At 41.6% G+C, this 18,184-nt stretch overlaps 1 protein-coding gene across 4 annotated transcripts in view; it reads right to left on the bottom strand.

The window, feature by feature from the left end:
* Positions 1-16,945, bottom strand: part of wwox (WW domain containing oxidoreductase) — a 137,376-nt gene extending 120,431 nt beyond the window's left edge. For 3 of the 4 annotated variants that reach the window (XM_037105782.1, XM_037105785.1, XM_037105784.1), the window contains exons 1-5: positions 16,692-16,944; positions 15,128-15,192; positions 14,795-14,852; positions 14,496-14,665; positions 5,316-5,422 (exon numbers count right to left, since the gene is read on the bottom strand). In XM_037105782.1, the coding sequence (XP_036961677.1) occupies positions 5,316-5,422; positions 14,496-14,665; positions 14,795-14,852; positions 15,128-15,192; positions 16,692-16,798 (507 nt within the window). In that variant the 5' untranslated portion in view covers positions 16,799-16,944. Of the gene's footprint in view, positions 1-5,315; positions 5,423-14,495; positions 14,666-14,794; positions 14,853-15,127; positions 15,193-16,691 lie in introns of all 4 variants that reach the window. The other variant, XM_037105783.1, reaches the window with a different exon arrangement.
* Between the last annotated feature and the right edge of the window lie 1,239 nt (positions 16,946-18,184).

The following is an 18,184-nucleotide window of genomic DNA, read 5'->3' as shown; positions in this document are numbered from 1 at the left end:
TGAACACAGTCGTGCAAGAAAGTAGTAATGTGGGACTCATCCAGAACTTTGCCGTCTCATGCTGCTGTATGTAGGCCATGACGCATTAACATGACATTCTCATTTTAAATCGTCGGCTATGAGAATGGAAAAGCCAGAGTGAACTTTCTGGAAGGCATGGGAACACAAATTTCTGTTGCCGGCATCCTCAAGAAGAGACTGTCTTCTATCCGTCTGTCTTTAAAAGACCTGTTTCACCTCTTCCGCCTGAAATAGCAGATGCTTGGAGAGGAACATTGTGTCATAGAGAACCAGTGTATCTACAGTACCTGGGTAAATTATTTATATATACATTCCTATAGATCTAAAGGTTTAGAATGGCAGGGAATGCAGAAGGTAGAGGTTCGTGGCTACAAGGTATGAGCATATTCTCTGTCTGGTTTTCATATCTAGCAGAGGAATTGTCTGTCTGCCCGTGTGAGTGACCGCTGCTTATCGGCTCTCAGTCTGCCTGTCTCGCTGTGCCTCTCCAGCCCGTGTTAATGTTGCTGTTTGACATTGCAAGCAGCAGGCTTTTTTTTTTTCCTCCCCAGCAGCCTCAGTGGACACTGAGCTTTAGCCTAATTGGTTCCAGAGCAGACCCTGACAGAACTCTCCTCAGCGGCACACAGCCATATTAATACCCCCCCCGCCACACACACACACACACAACAAAAACAAGCACAGCAATCAGTGACTAGCTCGCTAATTAACGCCCTTACAAAGCATCTCATTAGCATGTGTTGTAGAAAGGGGCAGTGGGGGAAATAAGCATTTTGGATTAAAAAAAGGGAAAGAAATTACAAAATAAGATCATGTATGGCCGTGTGTGTGTGTGTGTGTATATGTATTGTATTCTACTCAAGGGCCAAGGGCCTTGGTTGGCCCACCAAGCGGTGGGCTGCATCTCAGGGGAGTCCATTACAGCTCTCTGAGGGAGACATTGTAGTCAAAGATAAGCAGAATTTTAAAGGCAATCAGGAAAAACACAGGCAACACTTTGGTTGTTAACCAGCAACTTAACCTGCATACACTGTGAGCAGAATGGGAGATGGATGGCTAAGGCGCTGTGGGGAAAATAGCTAAGTTAAGTCATAGTTAAGGCGCAGGCTGAGAGCTGCAGAGCTCAAAGACTTGCACAGCAGGTAACAGAATTAACTGAAGGGCTCTGTATGGCATAGGGATGTGTGCAGTTTGTCAATAGTCATACTAGTCAGTCAAACTTATTGATATGATTTTATTAAATGGGCTCTGTGTGACAATGTATTAACTTTTCTTATCTGCCATATGTTAGCAGATTGAGATGTTTCTCCCAAAACAGGCCTGTGGATGATTTGGTGAAGTTGTTTAATGCTGCCAAACTCTGGATTTTTATGTGAAGGAGTCCCAGTCCAAAGATTATTTGTTTCTGTTTTTTTTTACGCATGTTTTCAAGGGCCTCGCCTCTAACCCGCCACACAAACAGAGCAAGACAGAAGTTTAGAAATTGAGTCTAACAAACTAAATACCTGCTTCCAACACAACACAGACGTTCTACAAAAGGCCCTTTAACTTACAGTCAGATTTCACGTTCACACAATTTGAACAGAAATATCATGTCTTCTCGTCAAAATTTGTAGGATAATGTGATATGCCCATAATGCACAGTGCAAAGGTGCACACATATTAGAGGTGTTAACAATATGACTTAGTTGTTACATCCAGTGACAAGGTTGTGTTTTCACCCCTCTCCGTTTGTTTTTTGGTTGTTTTGTTAGCAGGATTACATAACAACTACTGAAAGGACTGGTGGGGAAATTGGTTTTGGCCCAAAAGGGGTGGATGCAGGAACTTTTCTTCCCGTTCTTAAACATTGCGAGATGCAGTTTTTCCACACGTTTCTAAAGGGATAATGCATGCATCATGATGGGAAAAAAATCTTATTTTGGTGGCTGTTATCTATGAGTGAATGCAATTTGATGCAGACCCAAACACAAATCTGGATCTAGATGATTTATATATGTTTTATTAAATACTGAATGAGGCTTGATTGAATTAAGGGGCAAAAGGGGACCAGAGGCCATGCTGAAGTGCCTTTCTAGTTGAGGTATGTGATCAACGGTCAATCTTTACAATGCATGCAATATTATTTCAGACAATGTTTTTTCCCTATAGATTTAATTGTGCTCAATTTTGACTGTTTTCTGAATGTTTACTTACTTACTTACAATGAAATTACTTGTTAGCAAAGGCGTCAATATGACAATAGTAAAATACAAAATATAGATCAGTAAGTGAACATGAATCAAATCTATGTGCCTTCTTTCTTTTTGGTGCAAATCTGTTACCATGCCTCACTCTCAGCGTTTTTCTCTAGCAGTCTGCCCATTTCTCCCAGCACCCATCTGCTGCTTAATCCCCTCCTGGTTTTACTGTGGCTTCATCACTGCCTGTAAAAACAGCCCCCTTTGAACCCTATAAAGGCAACCAGCATCGGGCTTATTGTAAAACACAATCATAAGGTAAATGTTTATCCCCTCTCCGCCACTCTAAACTCCCCTAATGAGCCTGCTGGAGGGGTTTCACCTCACAGCTCGCATAGAGGCGGAGAAAACAACACATTCTGCTCGGATTAGGCCTGCGGTGGGGATGCAGCTAAAGTCCCATCATGAAAACAATGTCTAACATAAACACAGCGAGAAACTAATTTCATGATCGAGGGTCAGCAAAAACACAAACAGATAATACAATCTCTGAGGCGCCTCACATTAAGCATGAATGTTTTTACTTTCACTTAGTTAAAGATGAAGTAGAAGTACGGGACAGATTTCTTTCTTCTGTAAATTGTATTGTTCTTTAAGTGCTGTTCCTGGCAGAGCACAGTGTGATTGGCTGAGAAGGATGAGCCCTCTGACCCCGCTCTTCCTAACAGCAAGTGGATGTTCTGACCTGCCCATTATCCACCAGTGACCCCGCTATTATACCCACTGTCAGTACACGGCGCTATGCTGTACGGCACCGCCCGGCGCTGCTGCGGCTGAGCCATCACTCTCACCTCTGGGCAGACACACACAGCCAGAGACGCACAACGAGAGTTAGAGAAAGACAGAGTTCAGAGTAATAGTAAGCAGGTAGTTAGAGGTCAGGGGTCCCGTGCAATCGAGACAGCAGTTCCACTCCTGGCAGCCAGAGCGGAACTCTGAGACGGACCGGGAAGTAGATATGATGACCTTTTGTACAGAGGACCCCAAAATATACCCTCTTATCAAAATGACCTTAACGCAGGAGCATGGGAAGGCGAGCGGAGTCCATCCATCATCTTAAAGATTAATCCTCCTCTCTATTCTTCTCCTGAATCTATTAATAATGTCGCCAGAGGGGAGAATTTGCGGCAAAGATTTATTCTGATATTGTGACTTTTATTCATTAGCCTATAACAGGGGGATTCCTTGAGAAGGAAATATGGAGCGAGCTTAAGGAATGCTAATTCACTATTTTGTGTGTCGCCTGAACTGTACCGGACACTATCATTTAATTTGCTGACAATCTGCACATGCCACATGCCACAAACAAGGAAGATTATCATTTACACAGCAGAGGTCCGCAATCTGTATAATCTTGTTTATTCACAAACATTCAAAAGGTATACTTTGCAGGATTTTCCTAAAAATCTATGTATAATCCATCATCACAATCATCGCCTATGATTGACTAGAACTGTGTGGCGGTGTCTGTTTCTGCACAGACTCTGTACTCTGGACGTCACCGATGCTGGAGAAAGGTAGCTGATTGTTCAGTCTCATTCACAGGTCGTCAAATAACAACGTTTTTATTTGACCTGAGAATGAGACTTAAAAATAAACTTCAGTTGGCGTGTTTAAAATAAAAAATATTTTTAAAATCCTGCATAGTGTGCCTTAAACAACATCGTGGCAGGTGTGAAGTTTGAAAATCAATCGCAACTGCGAAATCTGCTGCTTGGATCAGAGCTTTTCCTCACTCATTTAGACAAAGCAGCTGCATTAATAGATCTGTACACTGGATTTCACACCGTGGAGCAGCACTGACAGCCCCAGGGGCATACTTCAATTAGAGACTGAGGGTGAGTTTAAACACTGCAGATCTACTCTCGCTCAAAGGCGTTTGTCTCCCCCCCCTCTCTCTCTCTCGCTCGCTCCCCCTCTTTTCCTCCCTCTCCCTCCATATCTGCACCGAGCACTCGCTCTCCTTCTTCTTCAAGTCCTGCTCTCTGTAATCAACCCAGTGCTAATGGCTTATTCTTTCTGCTCCAGCACCCACATTTCACTTGTTTATTTTCCCACACTCGTAAATCTGGGGACGCGTCACAAGCGCTGCGATATTAGAGCAATAATCTCAGGTAATTATCAGATGCCCTCTCTCACTTTTCTCTCTCTCCTTCCTTCCTTTAACTCCCTCGCTCTCTCTCTCTCTCTCTCTCTCTCTCTCTCTCTCTCTCTCTCTCTCTCTCTCTCTCTCTCTCTCTCTCTCACACTAATACAGAAGTTTCTTTACGTTTCCTGGGAAGCATGCAGGCAGTTTCTCAGAACCTAAACATCAATACTTAAACTTTTTTTAAGTATAGGATTTTTTTCAGCCAATACCCATAAATGATAATAACCTGCTTCTCATGACAGATCGTCTTTGTATCTTAAAAAAAGTAGTTAATGGTGCACCCGAGGGTGTGAAAGAAATATGTTTTGAGCAAACATGGATAATTAAATATTTCATATCTGATAAGATTTGTTGTGTTAAAACTCAGACTTTTCCCCTCCTCCACTCTATAATTTCATCATGGCAGATGAAAAAAAACAATTACATAAATTCCCCGTATCAGGCCGACATACATCATGCTGATGTAAGTTTCCAGTTTAGCTTCACTTCTACTGTGAATATAGGCATAAATTATGCAAATGTGTAGCATGGTGAGGTGTTGTAATGTCATAAAGTCGCGCAACTACAGGACTACAGGACAGGCGGGACTATTGACGAGATGTTTCACGACTGGGAGTCACAGAGTTTTTGTTCTGTGGAAGACAGGACCATCTCTTGATGTGGATGTTGGGCTTTTTTAACTTTCAAGATCTTTTACATGCACAGAACACATATATCACACTGAGGGAAAGGAAAAAAAAGAAAAAGCATAATAGGTCTCCTTTAATATTAGTATTGTATCAAAGTTTACAATTCTGGTACTGTAGAAACATCACTTCAAGGAAATTGCTGACATTACCAGGCTTGTAATCCCTAAATTTCAAGTGAACTTTTATGGATGCTTAAAAGGTTCGACCTCTACTTACCCACTCCTCCTGTATGGAGATGACGGCCTTGCCGGCCCGGGACAGATTTCGACACGCCAGGATCACGTGGGCACCGTGCAGAGCGAAAGACCTGGCTGTCTCGAAGCCTGAGACATGATCGGAGGGACAGACAGACAGACAGACAGGCAGCCAGGCAGACAGACAGACAAAGACACGAAGAGAAAAAAAAAAAAAAGAGTGAGAGCGAGCAATGCTTCAAAGATTAGTTTTATTCTGAAGATAACTTTGATTCTCAGGGGTTGAATCTAATGGAGCGGTGGGGGTTGGGGTTGGTGGGGGTGCAAGTTAAAATCCCTATCAATTTTCCATATAATTTCTTCCATTGAGTAACCCAGTGGTCTAGTAGAGGAAGTTAATCATTTCTCTCTGAAGTGATGAAACTGATTGAATTATTGTGGTTCAAGACTTCTGCCTCTCGTCTTAGATAAAGTTTTGGATCTGACCGCCGGCTCTCGAGAAGGTGTCCCCGCTCATACTGGGTCAGAGGGAGGGAGGCTGAGTGTTAATTATGTTGGTAATTACACGGTGACGGCAGTAATCATGACAACATCTCTCATAATGAAAGGACTCGAATGAACAATCGGGCCGACATGACATTCAAACCTCGGTGTGATATTCAGCACATCAAACGGCCTCTGATAAGGACATTCCTCCCATGAAACGAGGGTCCGCAGATACACGCAGAATTTATCAGTGTGAGACTACTTCATGGCTCCATCCAAATCATGTAGTCACGATAAAACTGACAAAAAGCGAAGATAGAAGGGAGAGAAGTTCATTTCTAAATTACAAGTCTAAATGGGTCATTTCAACCCATAGGTTGAATTAATTTATGAGATTCACTTTTTTTTCTCTTCACCGTATTTTTATTTCCTTTGACATTTACTAGCCTTCAAAGTGTCAGGGAAAAGTTCAACAGCACACAGCGGCGTCACATCTTTCAGTCCCAGTTCTGCAATAAATACAAACCACAGGCAGACACAAACCTTTTTTCACCCACAGTGTGAGTGTCCTGATTGACAAACTGACGGGCTCAATAACTGATTGAGGCAAAGAGGGTCTGAGAGGCAGAGTGTATCAGAGGGTGGATTAATATGAACTGTAATTAGATTATATGTCTTAATCTGATTTTCATTAAGAGCAAAACTGGGAGGCCTAATTGTGAGGAGAGTGTTCAGGACTAATATCTATTAAAACTCAAAATTGGAGTCGGATTGGAAAGCCCTCTCTGACAAGTGAAGCATGGAATTAAATTATATGACACCTTATTAGGTGTAATGGAGGGGACTGTGGCGCCGTGAGCGGAGATCATTTTTCGCACACAGGAAATGGAAATGAAAATAAAAACAATTTGACACAAAGGACAAAAAGGGAGCAGTGTGACTCCTGGAGTAAATGTGCGTTTTGAATTCACAGGTGGATCAGCAGGCTTCAGGAAACACATGTCATAAAAGCTGCTTCTAAATGTTGTACAGCATGTGCCTTGTACTACAGTTATTCAAAATTAATATCACAAATAATCCATGCACAGAAACAGATCAACCCAAATTTGCACATTTAAAAAAAAAAAAAAAAGGTTTCCAAACATGCCACTTTTCAAAGGCTTTTTTTCCGAGCCTTTATAAATTGGACAAGAGTACTGGCTGCTGGTAAACAACAACACCTCACACTCACTTGTTGTGTGTACAAACCATGAAAGTGAAATTAATCGACGCCAATGTTTTCCATAATGGAGAACAAATTAGAATATGGCAGCGACAACAGCAGCGGCACCCGAGCCATGTATTTCCAATGACAAATAACAAGGGCTTGACATTAATTGTGAAATAACGAGAGTGGCGTTGCTGTAACAGAGACTTCCCGCCCTCTCACCCATGTTGCCGGTAGAGAGGGCCGCACTGAAATGAGTTCCTGGTCAGGTGTACAACAAAGAGAGCCTGTTTCGACGGTGTACGCTGATGGTGGAACATGACAAGAGGTCAGAGAGGGGTTTTTTTTTTTTTTTTGCTCTGGTGGATCGACAGACGCCATAAGCTGTTTTACAACACACACAAGGCGCGGCGATTACGCCGGGATGTAACGATCTTTTGACTAATCGTGAAAACAGACAAATGAGTCTGTGCGTGATCAGAGCATTTTTTAAAAAGCTGGGAGATGAAGACGACACAGTTCAGCCTGGTTAAAGCAGATTGTGTGCTTGTTCAATCTAAAGATTTACAACACAGAGAAAATACAGTACATGGCTCTGCTATTGTTGAGAATTTGTTTTACTGTAATGTATAAAATGCATAAAAAATTGTGCAAAATGTCCATTAAGCAGTGAATGCTCTTCATGGTACATTAGGATCCCGGCCCTCCTGATATCCCCCAATAATGAGTGTGATTTAGTGATTTCACGCTTTGTTTGTCCTCCCTGGCCCGCCGCCCCTCTCTGGATCCCCCTCGTACACAGGTGTATTGGCTCAATGTAATGAGATCATTACCAGCCTCGTCAGTAAACGTGTTTATTTGGCAAACGGAGCTGCCTGCTCCTTCTCTTGATCTGCATCCAAAGAGGCATTTAACTAAAATAAGCTCCGCAGTACAATTGGGCAAACAGAAGTCAATTCAGATCATTACAAGACCTGTGGGTAAACATGTCGAGTTCCCACAATCCCCCCCCCCCCCAACAGAGCCGAGTTTTGTGCTCGAAAGAACACGAGAGCAACACAGATCATGGACAGACTCCCCATCAGCCCGCCCCAGTGAATTATATGCCGTTTTTAATGGTAGCGAATAACATAAAAATATGTTGTGTGTTATATTTCTGTAGCAATGAATAAATATGATAAATATGGGACTTTTAATTACACTGTTTATGTCTGTGTGTATCTGACAAGTTTAATTTGTCTAGTTTACCTGATTTATGCATCAAGACTTGATATTTTGGCGTTTATAAATTTGTAGATTTATTGAAGGTGATGCGGATCGTGAGCAAGCTGTAGTCACCCTTCAATCTGGTCCAATGATGCAGTGTCTCTCTAAATCACACACTTTTAACCCAAAATTATATCTCATCCCATTCCAACTCTAAGGCCGTGTCTGAAGTCCCACACTACTCTACTACCATATTAACTGTAATCTTAACTGTGAAGTGTATGAGTTACACAGCCCTCTCTAACATTCCCACAACAGAAGAGAAAATGTAGTGGCTATGGCATGTAAACTGACATTACAAGGAAAAGGAGTGGAGCTGTCACATGCAGGTAAGGATTTACGATCACTATGTGCACAATAAATGCGTGGACAGGCAGCTATACTCTGCAGTGCAACACATTTCAGAGTTCGGCACTCTCATGCATCAAACAGTCAATGCTGACGTGTCTCTAAAAATATAAATAAACAGCAGGAAGTGATGTGATTCATTTGTCATAGCTTTAAATCGGAAATACAAAACAATAACAGGATGTTACACTATAGATTAAAAAAAAATCTGCATGTGATACGTAGACTTTTTCATGTTGTCCTGCTCCTGTCATATTATTCTCCTTTTATTTGTGTTTTATGTGATATGTGGTGTCTTTTTGTTCCCCTCTTGTGTTCCTGTGTTCTTTCCCAGCCTGCTTCTCCTTCCACACCTGCCCTCCATCAGCTTCGCCAGCCCTGCCCTGATTACATCACTCCCCTCACCTGTGTTTCTCCACCTGCACGTCATCCCTTCCTCAGTTTAGTTTGTATTGAGGTCGTGTCATCAGTTCAGTCTTCATTGACTATCATATCTTGCATTTGGGCCCACTAAACTCTTTGGGTGACAATTAATCTTTAAGCCATTTTTCAACACTTGCTGCTCGCGGCTTCTTTTTCCTTCTTTTCCATCTCATGCATGATAGTAAATAAAGGGTTTCAGACTGTTTCTTGGACAAAAGAAGCAGCAGAAGAAGGCATCATTTTGGACGAGCAGTTTTCAAAGTGGTTTGAAATTCTACAGATTAAACGATTAACCGTGAAAGTAATCCAGAGAGTAATTGATAATGAAAATAATCATTAATTGCAGCCCTACATTTTATAGATGCAAGATACCTCAGCCAACTTCACACCCGAGTGACAAGGCCTGACTCCTGCCTGTCTCGGTGATGGGTGCACCTGTTCCCGCTGCTGCTGCTGCACATTTCTTGTCCCAAGAAGTAGAAAACAACACAACCCCCCCTTCTCTTTCTGACTTTTAAGATCCCCTCTAATTCCCCTCCATTAGTCCAAGAGGAGGGAGATGTCACCCCAAAAGTGGGATGTATGGTTAGTAATTACAGCCCAAGGTTGAGCTGTTCCAGGCGAGAGCACTGGAGTGGTTCTATTACCCCTCCCTGTCCCCTTCTGCCTCCTTCCAACACCCCCACTGCTGTCTCACCATCCATGCAGCCCTATCTAGTACCCCCTCGCCCCAACCCCCCCTTCTCTTCCTCTGACCCTCTGTGTCAACCTCCAGCTCCCTACACAATCTCTCATCATGGCCTCACGTCGCACTGGTCACCCCTGCTCCTCCTGCAGCCGGCCTCACCTGACCACCTCACACACACGCAGTGGCCAGGAAATTTGATAAACACACACATGCACCAGGATAAACACAGACCCCGGACACACATATCTCCTGAGCATTGGGGCTATTTTCATCACTGTCATCAAAATCTCCCCCATCGTGTAACTTTCATCCCCTCATCATGTGCAGACTGTAAACTCGATAGGTCTATAAACTACTTGACTACACACAATAACCCAGTACCCTTTCATTTTATTTTACCTACAGCCTTTAAGCACATATATGTATTCCATCCTCTTTCTCTAACCACTTCACTTCTATTATATTAGAGCTGTAATCATTATTGAACCCTTCTGGCCTCCAGCATAATACTCTTTGCATGTTACACCACTTTGAGTCTGCATAGCAAATTTCATCCAAGGTTAATAAAGTTAAATAATTTGACTAACCAACCATAACTGGTTCTCATTACGTAGCCAATAAACACATTCATCAGAGAGGACATGAAATGCCCGTTGAAAGAAAATAAAGCTCTCCTTCGATTTCCTCGGCGGCTCGGTTCACGAGCTGACACGGAGGAGGAGACGGAGCAGGACGCAGGCCGACCGCCCCCCCAGCGGACACACACACACACACACACACACACACACACACACACAAAATACTATCAGACTCCGGCATATTAAACACAGATGCACTCTGGATGTCATCTAAACCACACAGAGACACTCAGAGATGCTCAGAGACACACACACACACACTGAGACACAGGCACCGCATGCCACCCTCACCAGGAACATCTTTTTATCCATCTAATTCCTCCCACTATGAATAATGCATTTCCCTCCTTACCGAGGCTCGGGTTTAACGCATCGCTGCGCGGGTCTTTAAGGGGGTCCTTATTCATAAACAGCAGTGCAGTAAATACCAGAGCTTTGCAGCCAATTTAATGGCAGTTATGCTTAACAAATCTGCCTCAATCTAATGATCAGCCACAAAGCTAGGCTATGGGTTTAATCTGCACACAGAGGCTCCCCCAGCTCTGCGACTCACTGAATATGCTTAGGGATCTCTCCATCCAGAGAGAGGAGAGCACCGGCCTGACACTTAATCCTCCCAACACAACACCGGGATCAACACAAACACAGAACAATGTTAGTCTTTCATGAATAAGAATAACATTCAAAGTCCTAAAACACTGCAGAGACGATGCATACAGATACCGAGACATTATGAAGCGCTCCTTTTCCAAATCCTAGCTATTCCCCGTCTGGGCTACCTGGGTCTTTCACTGCTTCTTATTCCAGCATTGACCCTGCACCTAAACAAGAATACCATGTGGAATTTAGAGCATGATGCATTAAGACTGAACAGAGCTTTGTAACTGGGAGTTCTGCTCTACAACAAGACAGTGCAGAGTGGCCAGAAAGGTTTGAATAAAATAATTTAAAAAAAACATGTAGAATAATGTTATAAGTAACAGGAAGTTGTGTGAAGACACACATTTTAAGAAGTTGGCAATTCAGTTGTTACTGTCAATATTTCTGGATCTCAGAAATAGAAAAAACAGCTATCGTTAAAATAGAAATCTCCCCTAAACACGGGTTTGCAAGAGTTCTGGGATTAAAATAGCACAGGAAAGATAGCTGAGCCTATCTGATAGCTGAGCCTGCCTGCCTGCCTTTATTTGAGTGAGTCAGAGGGTCAATCTGTTATTTCTGACCGCTACTCAACATACATTCTGCTGACAGCATGGCACCTGCTATAAGGGAGACTGACGCTGCTCCCCTGGTAGGGGGACACATGTATGTCGTTACACATCGGTCCCGAAGGAGATGTCGCAGGGCAAAGATGACTGCTACGAGAGCACGATATAAAAATAGTCTTGCAGAGAAAAAAGTATTTTAGGAAAGTGCTTAGACTTTAAAAATTGGTTATTTTTAAAAACATAGGTCATAAGCTCATTTTATATGAAGAAATAAAGTATTTTTCTCTGAACCCAGTGGGTGCCAGACATACCACAACAATGGCCCTTTAAGGACAACTGGTCCATGGACCCCTGGCCAGTAAATAACCTGAGAGTTAGTTGATAGGAGGGGAATTAGAGCCAGAGCAGGAGTATGTAATGGGGATGGATAGGAGGCTCAGGCCCGGGTCAAAGCCGCTTAGGAATCAATGCAGAGGTACAGGTGTACAACCACAGGTCTATAAGAGTAAGAAAACCTTTAAAGGGAGAGAGGAGGAGAGAGGGAAGGAGAGAAGTAGAAATAGAGGGAAAACAAACTGCGATCATTCATTTCCATTATCACAATTAAAAACACCACTCAGGTCGGTACTGGTTTTTAATTTACAAAAAGAAAGCAGCGAGAGGAAGACTAATGTGAACCGAGCGCAGCGATCACATCGGCAAGACAGACCACATTACTGTCTCGCCTTCCAGCATTATTGCACTGGAGCTTCCAGTCTGCATGGCCACACAGGCAGACGCTATGACATTTCACGCATAAATAAACCCATATAGGTGCTTCTCATGTTCGTGTGCATTTAAAACTAAATCAAAGAGCTGAAATGTAAATGCGCTAATTAAATAATATCCCACCATTGCTAATAAAAATGTCACAACTCCTGTGGAGGAAGTAAGCGCTGAAGAAAATGGAAACAGCCTTGACACTTGGATTAAAACACTATTGATGCCATTAAAATGCTAAGTGGGTCCAACCAATTGGCATAACCACATTTCACTAGTGGAATGTCAAAGGAGCACACGAGTAGTAGCAATTACTATTAGAATATAGTCAATTATGGCTGCTGCATATTTAATATGTGGTAAAGCAAAACAAAGGTTATGTTAATATGAGTTTATTAAGCGTCCACGCGCTATAAAAATGTTTGTGCATTGGAGCTTTTTGATGCATTCTTTTGAGAAAAGCTGCTTTTTTTTTTTGGATGAACAAATTTTCATTTTCTGAATACATCGCAGCAAATTTTAAATATGGATTAGCTTTTTCATTATATAGTTTTTTTTAACTAAGGAAAACAGGCACATGTGAGGCAGTTAATATGACAATGTTTTAAACCTCAACACCAACAACATTGTGGACCTCCTGTGCCCTCTAGTGGGGAAAGCTATTTCTCGCTTTCCCATGTATTGCTTACCAATTCTGCTCTAAAGAAGAATATTTTTGATTTTATTTTCAGTTTTTTTCTGTGAGTGTCGTGATGTTGACAGTTGGCTTTCACCTTATTTCTTCTCAAAAGTTCTCAAAGATAATGATGGAGCTCAGAGACTGGCAGAGAAGCCGTTTCAGTCAACACTACTTGATAAAACTCTTTATCTATAAAATAAAAATAATAATAATAATAATAATAACCCCTAATTAAAAATGCCTCATTTAGATTTGATGCATGTTTAGGTAATTTTTCTGATGAAAAATTATAAAATTCTCCTCTATACAACTTGAGAGATACACTTGAGAAGGAAAGCCTGTAGTTATTCCACAACGGAATTATTTCAAGTTTAAATTCAACTTCTTATTTGAGCAGCCATCTCTACACAAGTGCTCCGTATGCAACCACAACGTTCTTCCAATATTAAGCAATGTGATTTTTGTTCTTGGACAATGTTAAATTGTCCAATACATCTGTTCAATGCAATCAAAGTGTGTTCAATGCATCTGTTTTATGCATTGGCTTTTTTTTAAATTGCTTTTTATGTATCCTGGGTCTGAACGTTCATCTTCCTTCACGTTACAAGATTGTGCTGTGATTGTGAATTAGCCGTGTAATTTCTACACTGTAAAAGAAACAGACAAAAACGTCAAAGTTCAGTTCAGATGAGAAGTTTTCCAGAAACAAGGAATGTACTGTATATATGTGTTTGTGAACTGTGTGTTAATATCATTTTACTGTTTATGGTGCCACAATTTGAAATCATACAAAATATTTGTATAAATTCGGCATGATGCATCTATGAATATGATTTTAAAGAGACAGATAGATGGAAGAACATCAAGGTCAGGAAGGCATTTAAGTTCACAAGCATCTTTGTTCAGCGATGGTCCCCAGGCTGCTGTAAATCTATGTACTACAGTTCTGCTGTGCAGCATCTCATAATACACACACAGCAATTACGCTGCTGTGACTTTCCTTGGGACAAAAGATTTGAATATAAAGACAATTAAAGATTTTATGTTTATTTGATTTCCCTCCCTGTCATTATCTATCCCGAACAAAGCAGCAAGTCTGAACAAATGGCCACTACTTGTGCTAATTTAAACTAAAAGAAAGAGGAAATACATTTGTTTCCAGACCATTATATAGTGAGCCATGCATTTGCTGGCTACAAATGGACACCATTCATTACAGTTAACAATGACATCCAATTCAGCCCAGCTAATGAACTTCAATACAATCATGTTCGGTATTAAGGAGTGATTTGTTGAGTCTAAGTGTATCATTTTGGAGGCTAATGTTGATGAATGCTCGGCTGTGGAGAGATGGAGAGACATTCTTGTCACCCTTCTACTACAGCGTGATACCACAACACCATCTAGTGGCACCATCATGGAAACACACTAAACCGCATATTGATGATTTCTAAAATATTATTAAATTGGTAGAACAGTTTAGGATTTTATGAAACTCACCAATGCCAGAGTTGCCTCCAGTTATGACGATAACCTTGTCAGAGAAGTCACGACCCTGCAGGATCTCCAGAGCAGAAGTGTTTCCGTCGTAACGTTTTGGCTTGATGATCACATCCTCAACTGTAAATGCCTGTCGCGGGTCAAAGTATGTGGTCCGCTTGTTAATGTGGCTGAAAGTGACAGAGGAAAATAGGATGTTATAGACAATATCATATCCCAAATATGTATCGTCTAGCTTTGCCTCTGAGGCTAAGTAGAGGCTCATTTGTTTCATCTGGTTCAATCATCGATCTACTTACTCAACATAAACGATCTGCCCTTTCTCATCAGTTTCTTGTTCCCAACCATACGGTAAATCTGTGGTAAAAAACAGACACAATTTTTCTTCAGCAGCCTGAATGCAAAGGGACAAAATGAATAGCTAAGCTGTGAGCTAGAACAACACTTATTCAGTACTTTTACAAACAAAGTAAAACAAGAAGCAAGGCATTCAACAAGGGAAATGTCAAACTGAATTATTGCACAGCTAAGGTTAAAACAGCATTAGAGACTGCAGGAAACCACTTTGAGTGGGACTCACGCACATAGAAATACACATAAGACACTGGAAAAAACACTTGAATATAGCAAACCTCCAGCACAACGTTTCTTCTTTCCTGTCTTGGGATGTTCCCACTGTGTTTTCATCTCATCATGGCTGTTGGTGCACAGAGACAAAAGAGGATTGAAAAAATGACCCTGGCTTTGTTCCTTACTTTACCTCATTCATTCATTTATTCATTCATTCATCTACGTATATATACGCCATACTGAGAACAGCGCATATTGATCAGAGTAGATTTGATGTCCGCCATGATGTTGCACATGAAAAGACACAACGACAGAATGTATAGCATTAATGAAAGGCAATCCCATGAATGGTGCCACAGAAAAGGCACACACAATCATAACCACAGCTGGTGAGAGAAATAAAAGGAGACATGACACTCCTTAAAGGAATTAACCCTTTAAGCCCCAAGCCAATTTTCTAGGCCTCTGCTCGAAAAATACATATCCATAATAAAATGAGTATATCTCAGCAACCACAAGGTTTATTTGAAGACTTTTGGTGTCATGGGAAAGGGAACACTTTGAGGATTTGTTGAGATGTGTAATCAGTATATGTGTTACTGGTGAATAGTAAATGAAGATGGCACACAGCAAAAACTCAATAATTTTTAGTCTCGCCTAAAAGAAAGCACTTTCAGGGTGTGTATCCCTTAGAAATATTGCTGCCAACGCTCTACACCTCTTTCAAATCATAGTACAATATGTGAACATTGTCTCTGCAAAGGTTGATTTTGATCAAGTACAGTAGAACAAAATTAGAACATGTTTTTACATGTTGTAGCCCAACTTCTGCTGTTTAATTTGATATAAAATATGACTATATTCTTTCAATAATTAGTGTAGTAGTGGCTCTGTGGTTGTTCTGCATGTCTTAAAGTCCCCCTTGATGTTTTGTAATGCTTTATTATTTGTGTTATGTATACTTTATTTGTATGCTTCATGTTGTTGTTTGACTGCTGTTTTCTATTTCTATAAAGTGTCCTTGGGTGACCTGAAAGGCGCTTATAAATAAAATGTATTATTTCTATTAGGTAGTATCTATCACAAGAAATAAATCACAATATAGCACTGTTGACATCACATGCAAACTAGCTTCACAGACACAGACCCCCTCACAAACTATCAGTCATGGCAGTAGTGTTATTTACTCAGTGCAGCTACTCTACACACTAGGCTCCATCATATAAATGACAGACACTGACGTGCAGAATGAAATGAAATGTTGATCAGATATCTTGGCACTGTTGTGTCTTCTTCCTGTGGCCCCCACACACACAAGCCACCTACTGCACTGTCCCATCACCACAACCTCCTCTGAGCTGCAGTACTGATAACAACTATTACTTCAACAGGAGTCTCGCTGCCAGTCATAACAAAACGTTTCACATTAAACAGTCCATATTTTTTTGTTTAGCACCAAAACCAACCTTGACGTGAGCTCTGTGCATCTTCTAACTCACGCTAGCTTAAATAAACCGGTGCAGCTAGCAAGCCGTGTTAGCCGATATTATCCGTTGGTTGTGAGTGGAGGGTTCGGCTAAACTCCTGAATGCTGACAGTTAGCGTTACTACATCTGTCCCACTTACTTTGCATAGTAGACCCAACCATCTTTCGTGGATCTCTCTTCCCACCCGGGAGGTAACTCGTCCTCGCTGTCTGTGTCGTCCATACCTGCGTATTTCAGAGCCGCCATAACTCAGTTTTTAATCACGTAAACGACGGCGCAACAACCACTTAACCGTTGCTGGATATCTGCTCCGGAGGATGAATGCAAGCTGTCAAAAATCACACACACAGCGTTTCCCGGCACTTCCGCAACAACACTGTGACGTATGCCGAATGGCCTTCTGGGAAGGCGAGGCTGGAGGGGGCGTGTCCGTCGGGCTGGCGCAGCAAGGTCAACCTCAACCAAAGAGGTCAAATATAATAAAGCCCGTCTTCAGAAAGTTACCACATGCCTTATGAACTACTTTTATGCCTGTAATGATCAATAATAGGCCGGTTAGTATGATCACTGACAAGCTTAAAGTTAAATACAAGCACCATAAACTAAAAGGACTACGAGGTATTACATACAAAGACCCATGACAGAGATTTGCTGTATTTATTTGTTCATAATTAGGTATTTTGTGTTAATGTACAGCATAGTTCAATTGGAAGTTACAAGTCACAAGCTGTCACTGTGACGGCGGCCTGTGTGACCTGACACTGTCCTGTACAGCTGCTTCTCATTAGCAAACCAGCTCTTCTGTATGCAAAAGCAGCAGTGTTCCCTTGTTCCTGCTCCTTTACCTGCCCGTAAACCTGTTAGGCTACCTGTCGCAGGTGTCCTGCCTGTCTGCTGACGGCTGCGCAGCTATTATGGAACAGGGAATCAGTAAAAAAAGAGTCATTAATTCAATATGATAATAGCAGATCCATCCAGGAAACTGACTAACCAGCATGCTGCTGACTGCCAATGTGTACAGTAGAAAGAAGGAGAACATGAGTCACTTCCCCATCAGCCACTCGTCTTCTCTATGTACTGAAACTGTCATAACCTGGATTCGAACATCATTTAAATAGGTCGCTCTGACAGAGGACATTTTGACACGACATGAGGAAAAAATGATGGCTGAATTTCTTTGAGCCGCCTCAGTTCCAGGGTTTCCTGGCATTGTGCACACTGGCTTACTTTCATGGGACACTTGAGAGGAAACCATTACTAATGTTATCAGAAACACCTGTGCTTTTTTTTCTACTGTTGGAAAAGGGTGTGTTAATTTATTCTTTCATATGTTCCTACTATACTTACCTTTCTAGTGTCCTTAGATTGTGTGTGAGTCACTTCTATTTATTTACTGAATTTGTCTCTTTATTAGTTGTCATTCTGTTAACCTGCTGATGTTATCTTGCTAAACAAGGAAATTAGTCATGACAGCAGGCGCATGGTATAAAAATGTTATGCTTTTTTAAAGTTTAATGTGGTTGTAAAGCAGAAAGTTGCAGCAGGGAGGGCCACATAAGCATATACAAAGGAGCTTTATCCAGTTTCTGCTTTATAGCTTGCTGCTTGCCCCCTCACAAACTATCAATAGTA

The sequence above is a fragment of the Acanthopagrus latus genome, chromosome 8, assembly GCF_904848185.1.
Source record: "Acanthopagrus latus isolate v.2019 chromosome 8, fAcaLat1.1, whole genome shotgun sequence".
In the NCBI taxonomy this organism is placed as follows: Eukaryota; Metazoa; Chordata; class Actinopteri; order Spariformes; family Sparidae; genus Acanthopagrus; species Acanthopagrus latus.
The sequence above is the reverse complement of the archived record's forward strand: the minus strand, read 5'-3'. Positions and strand labels throughout refer to the sequence as shown.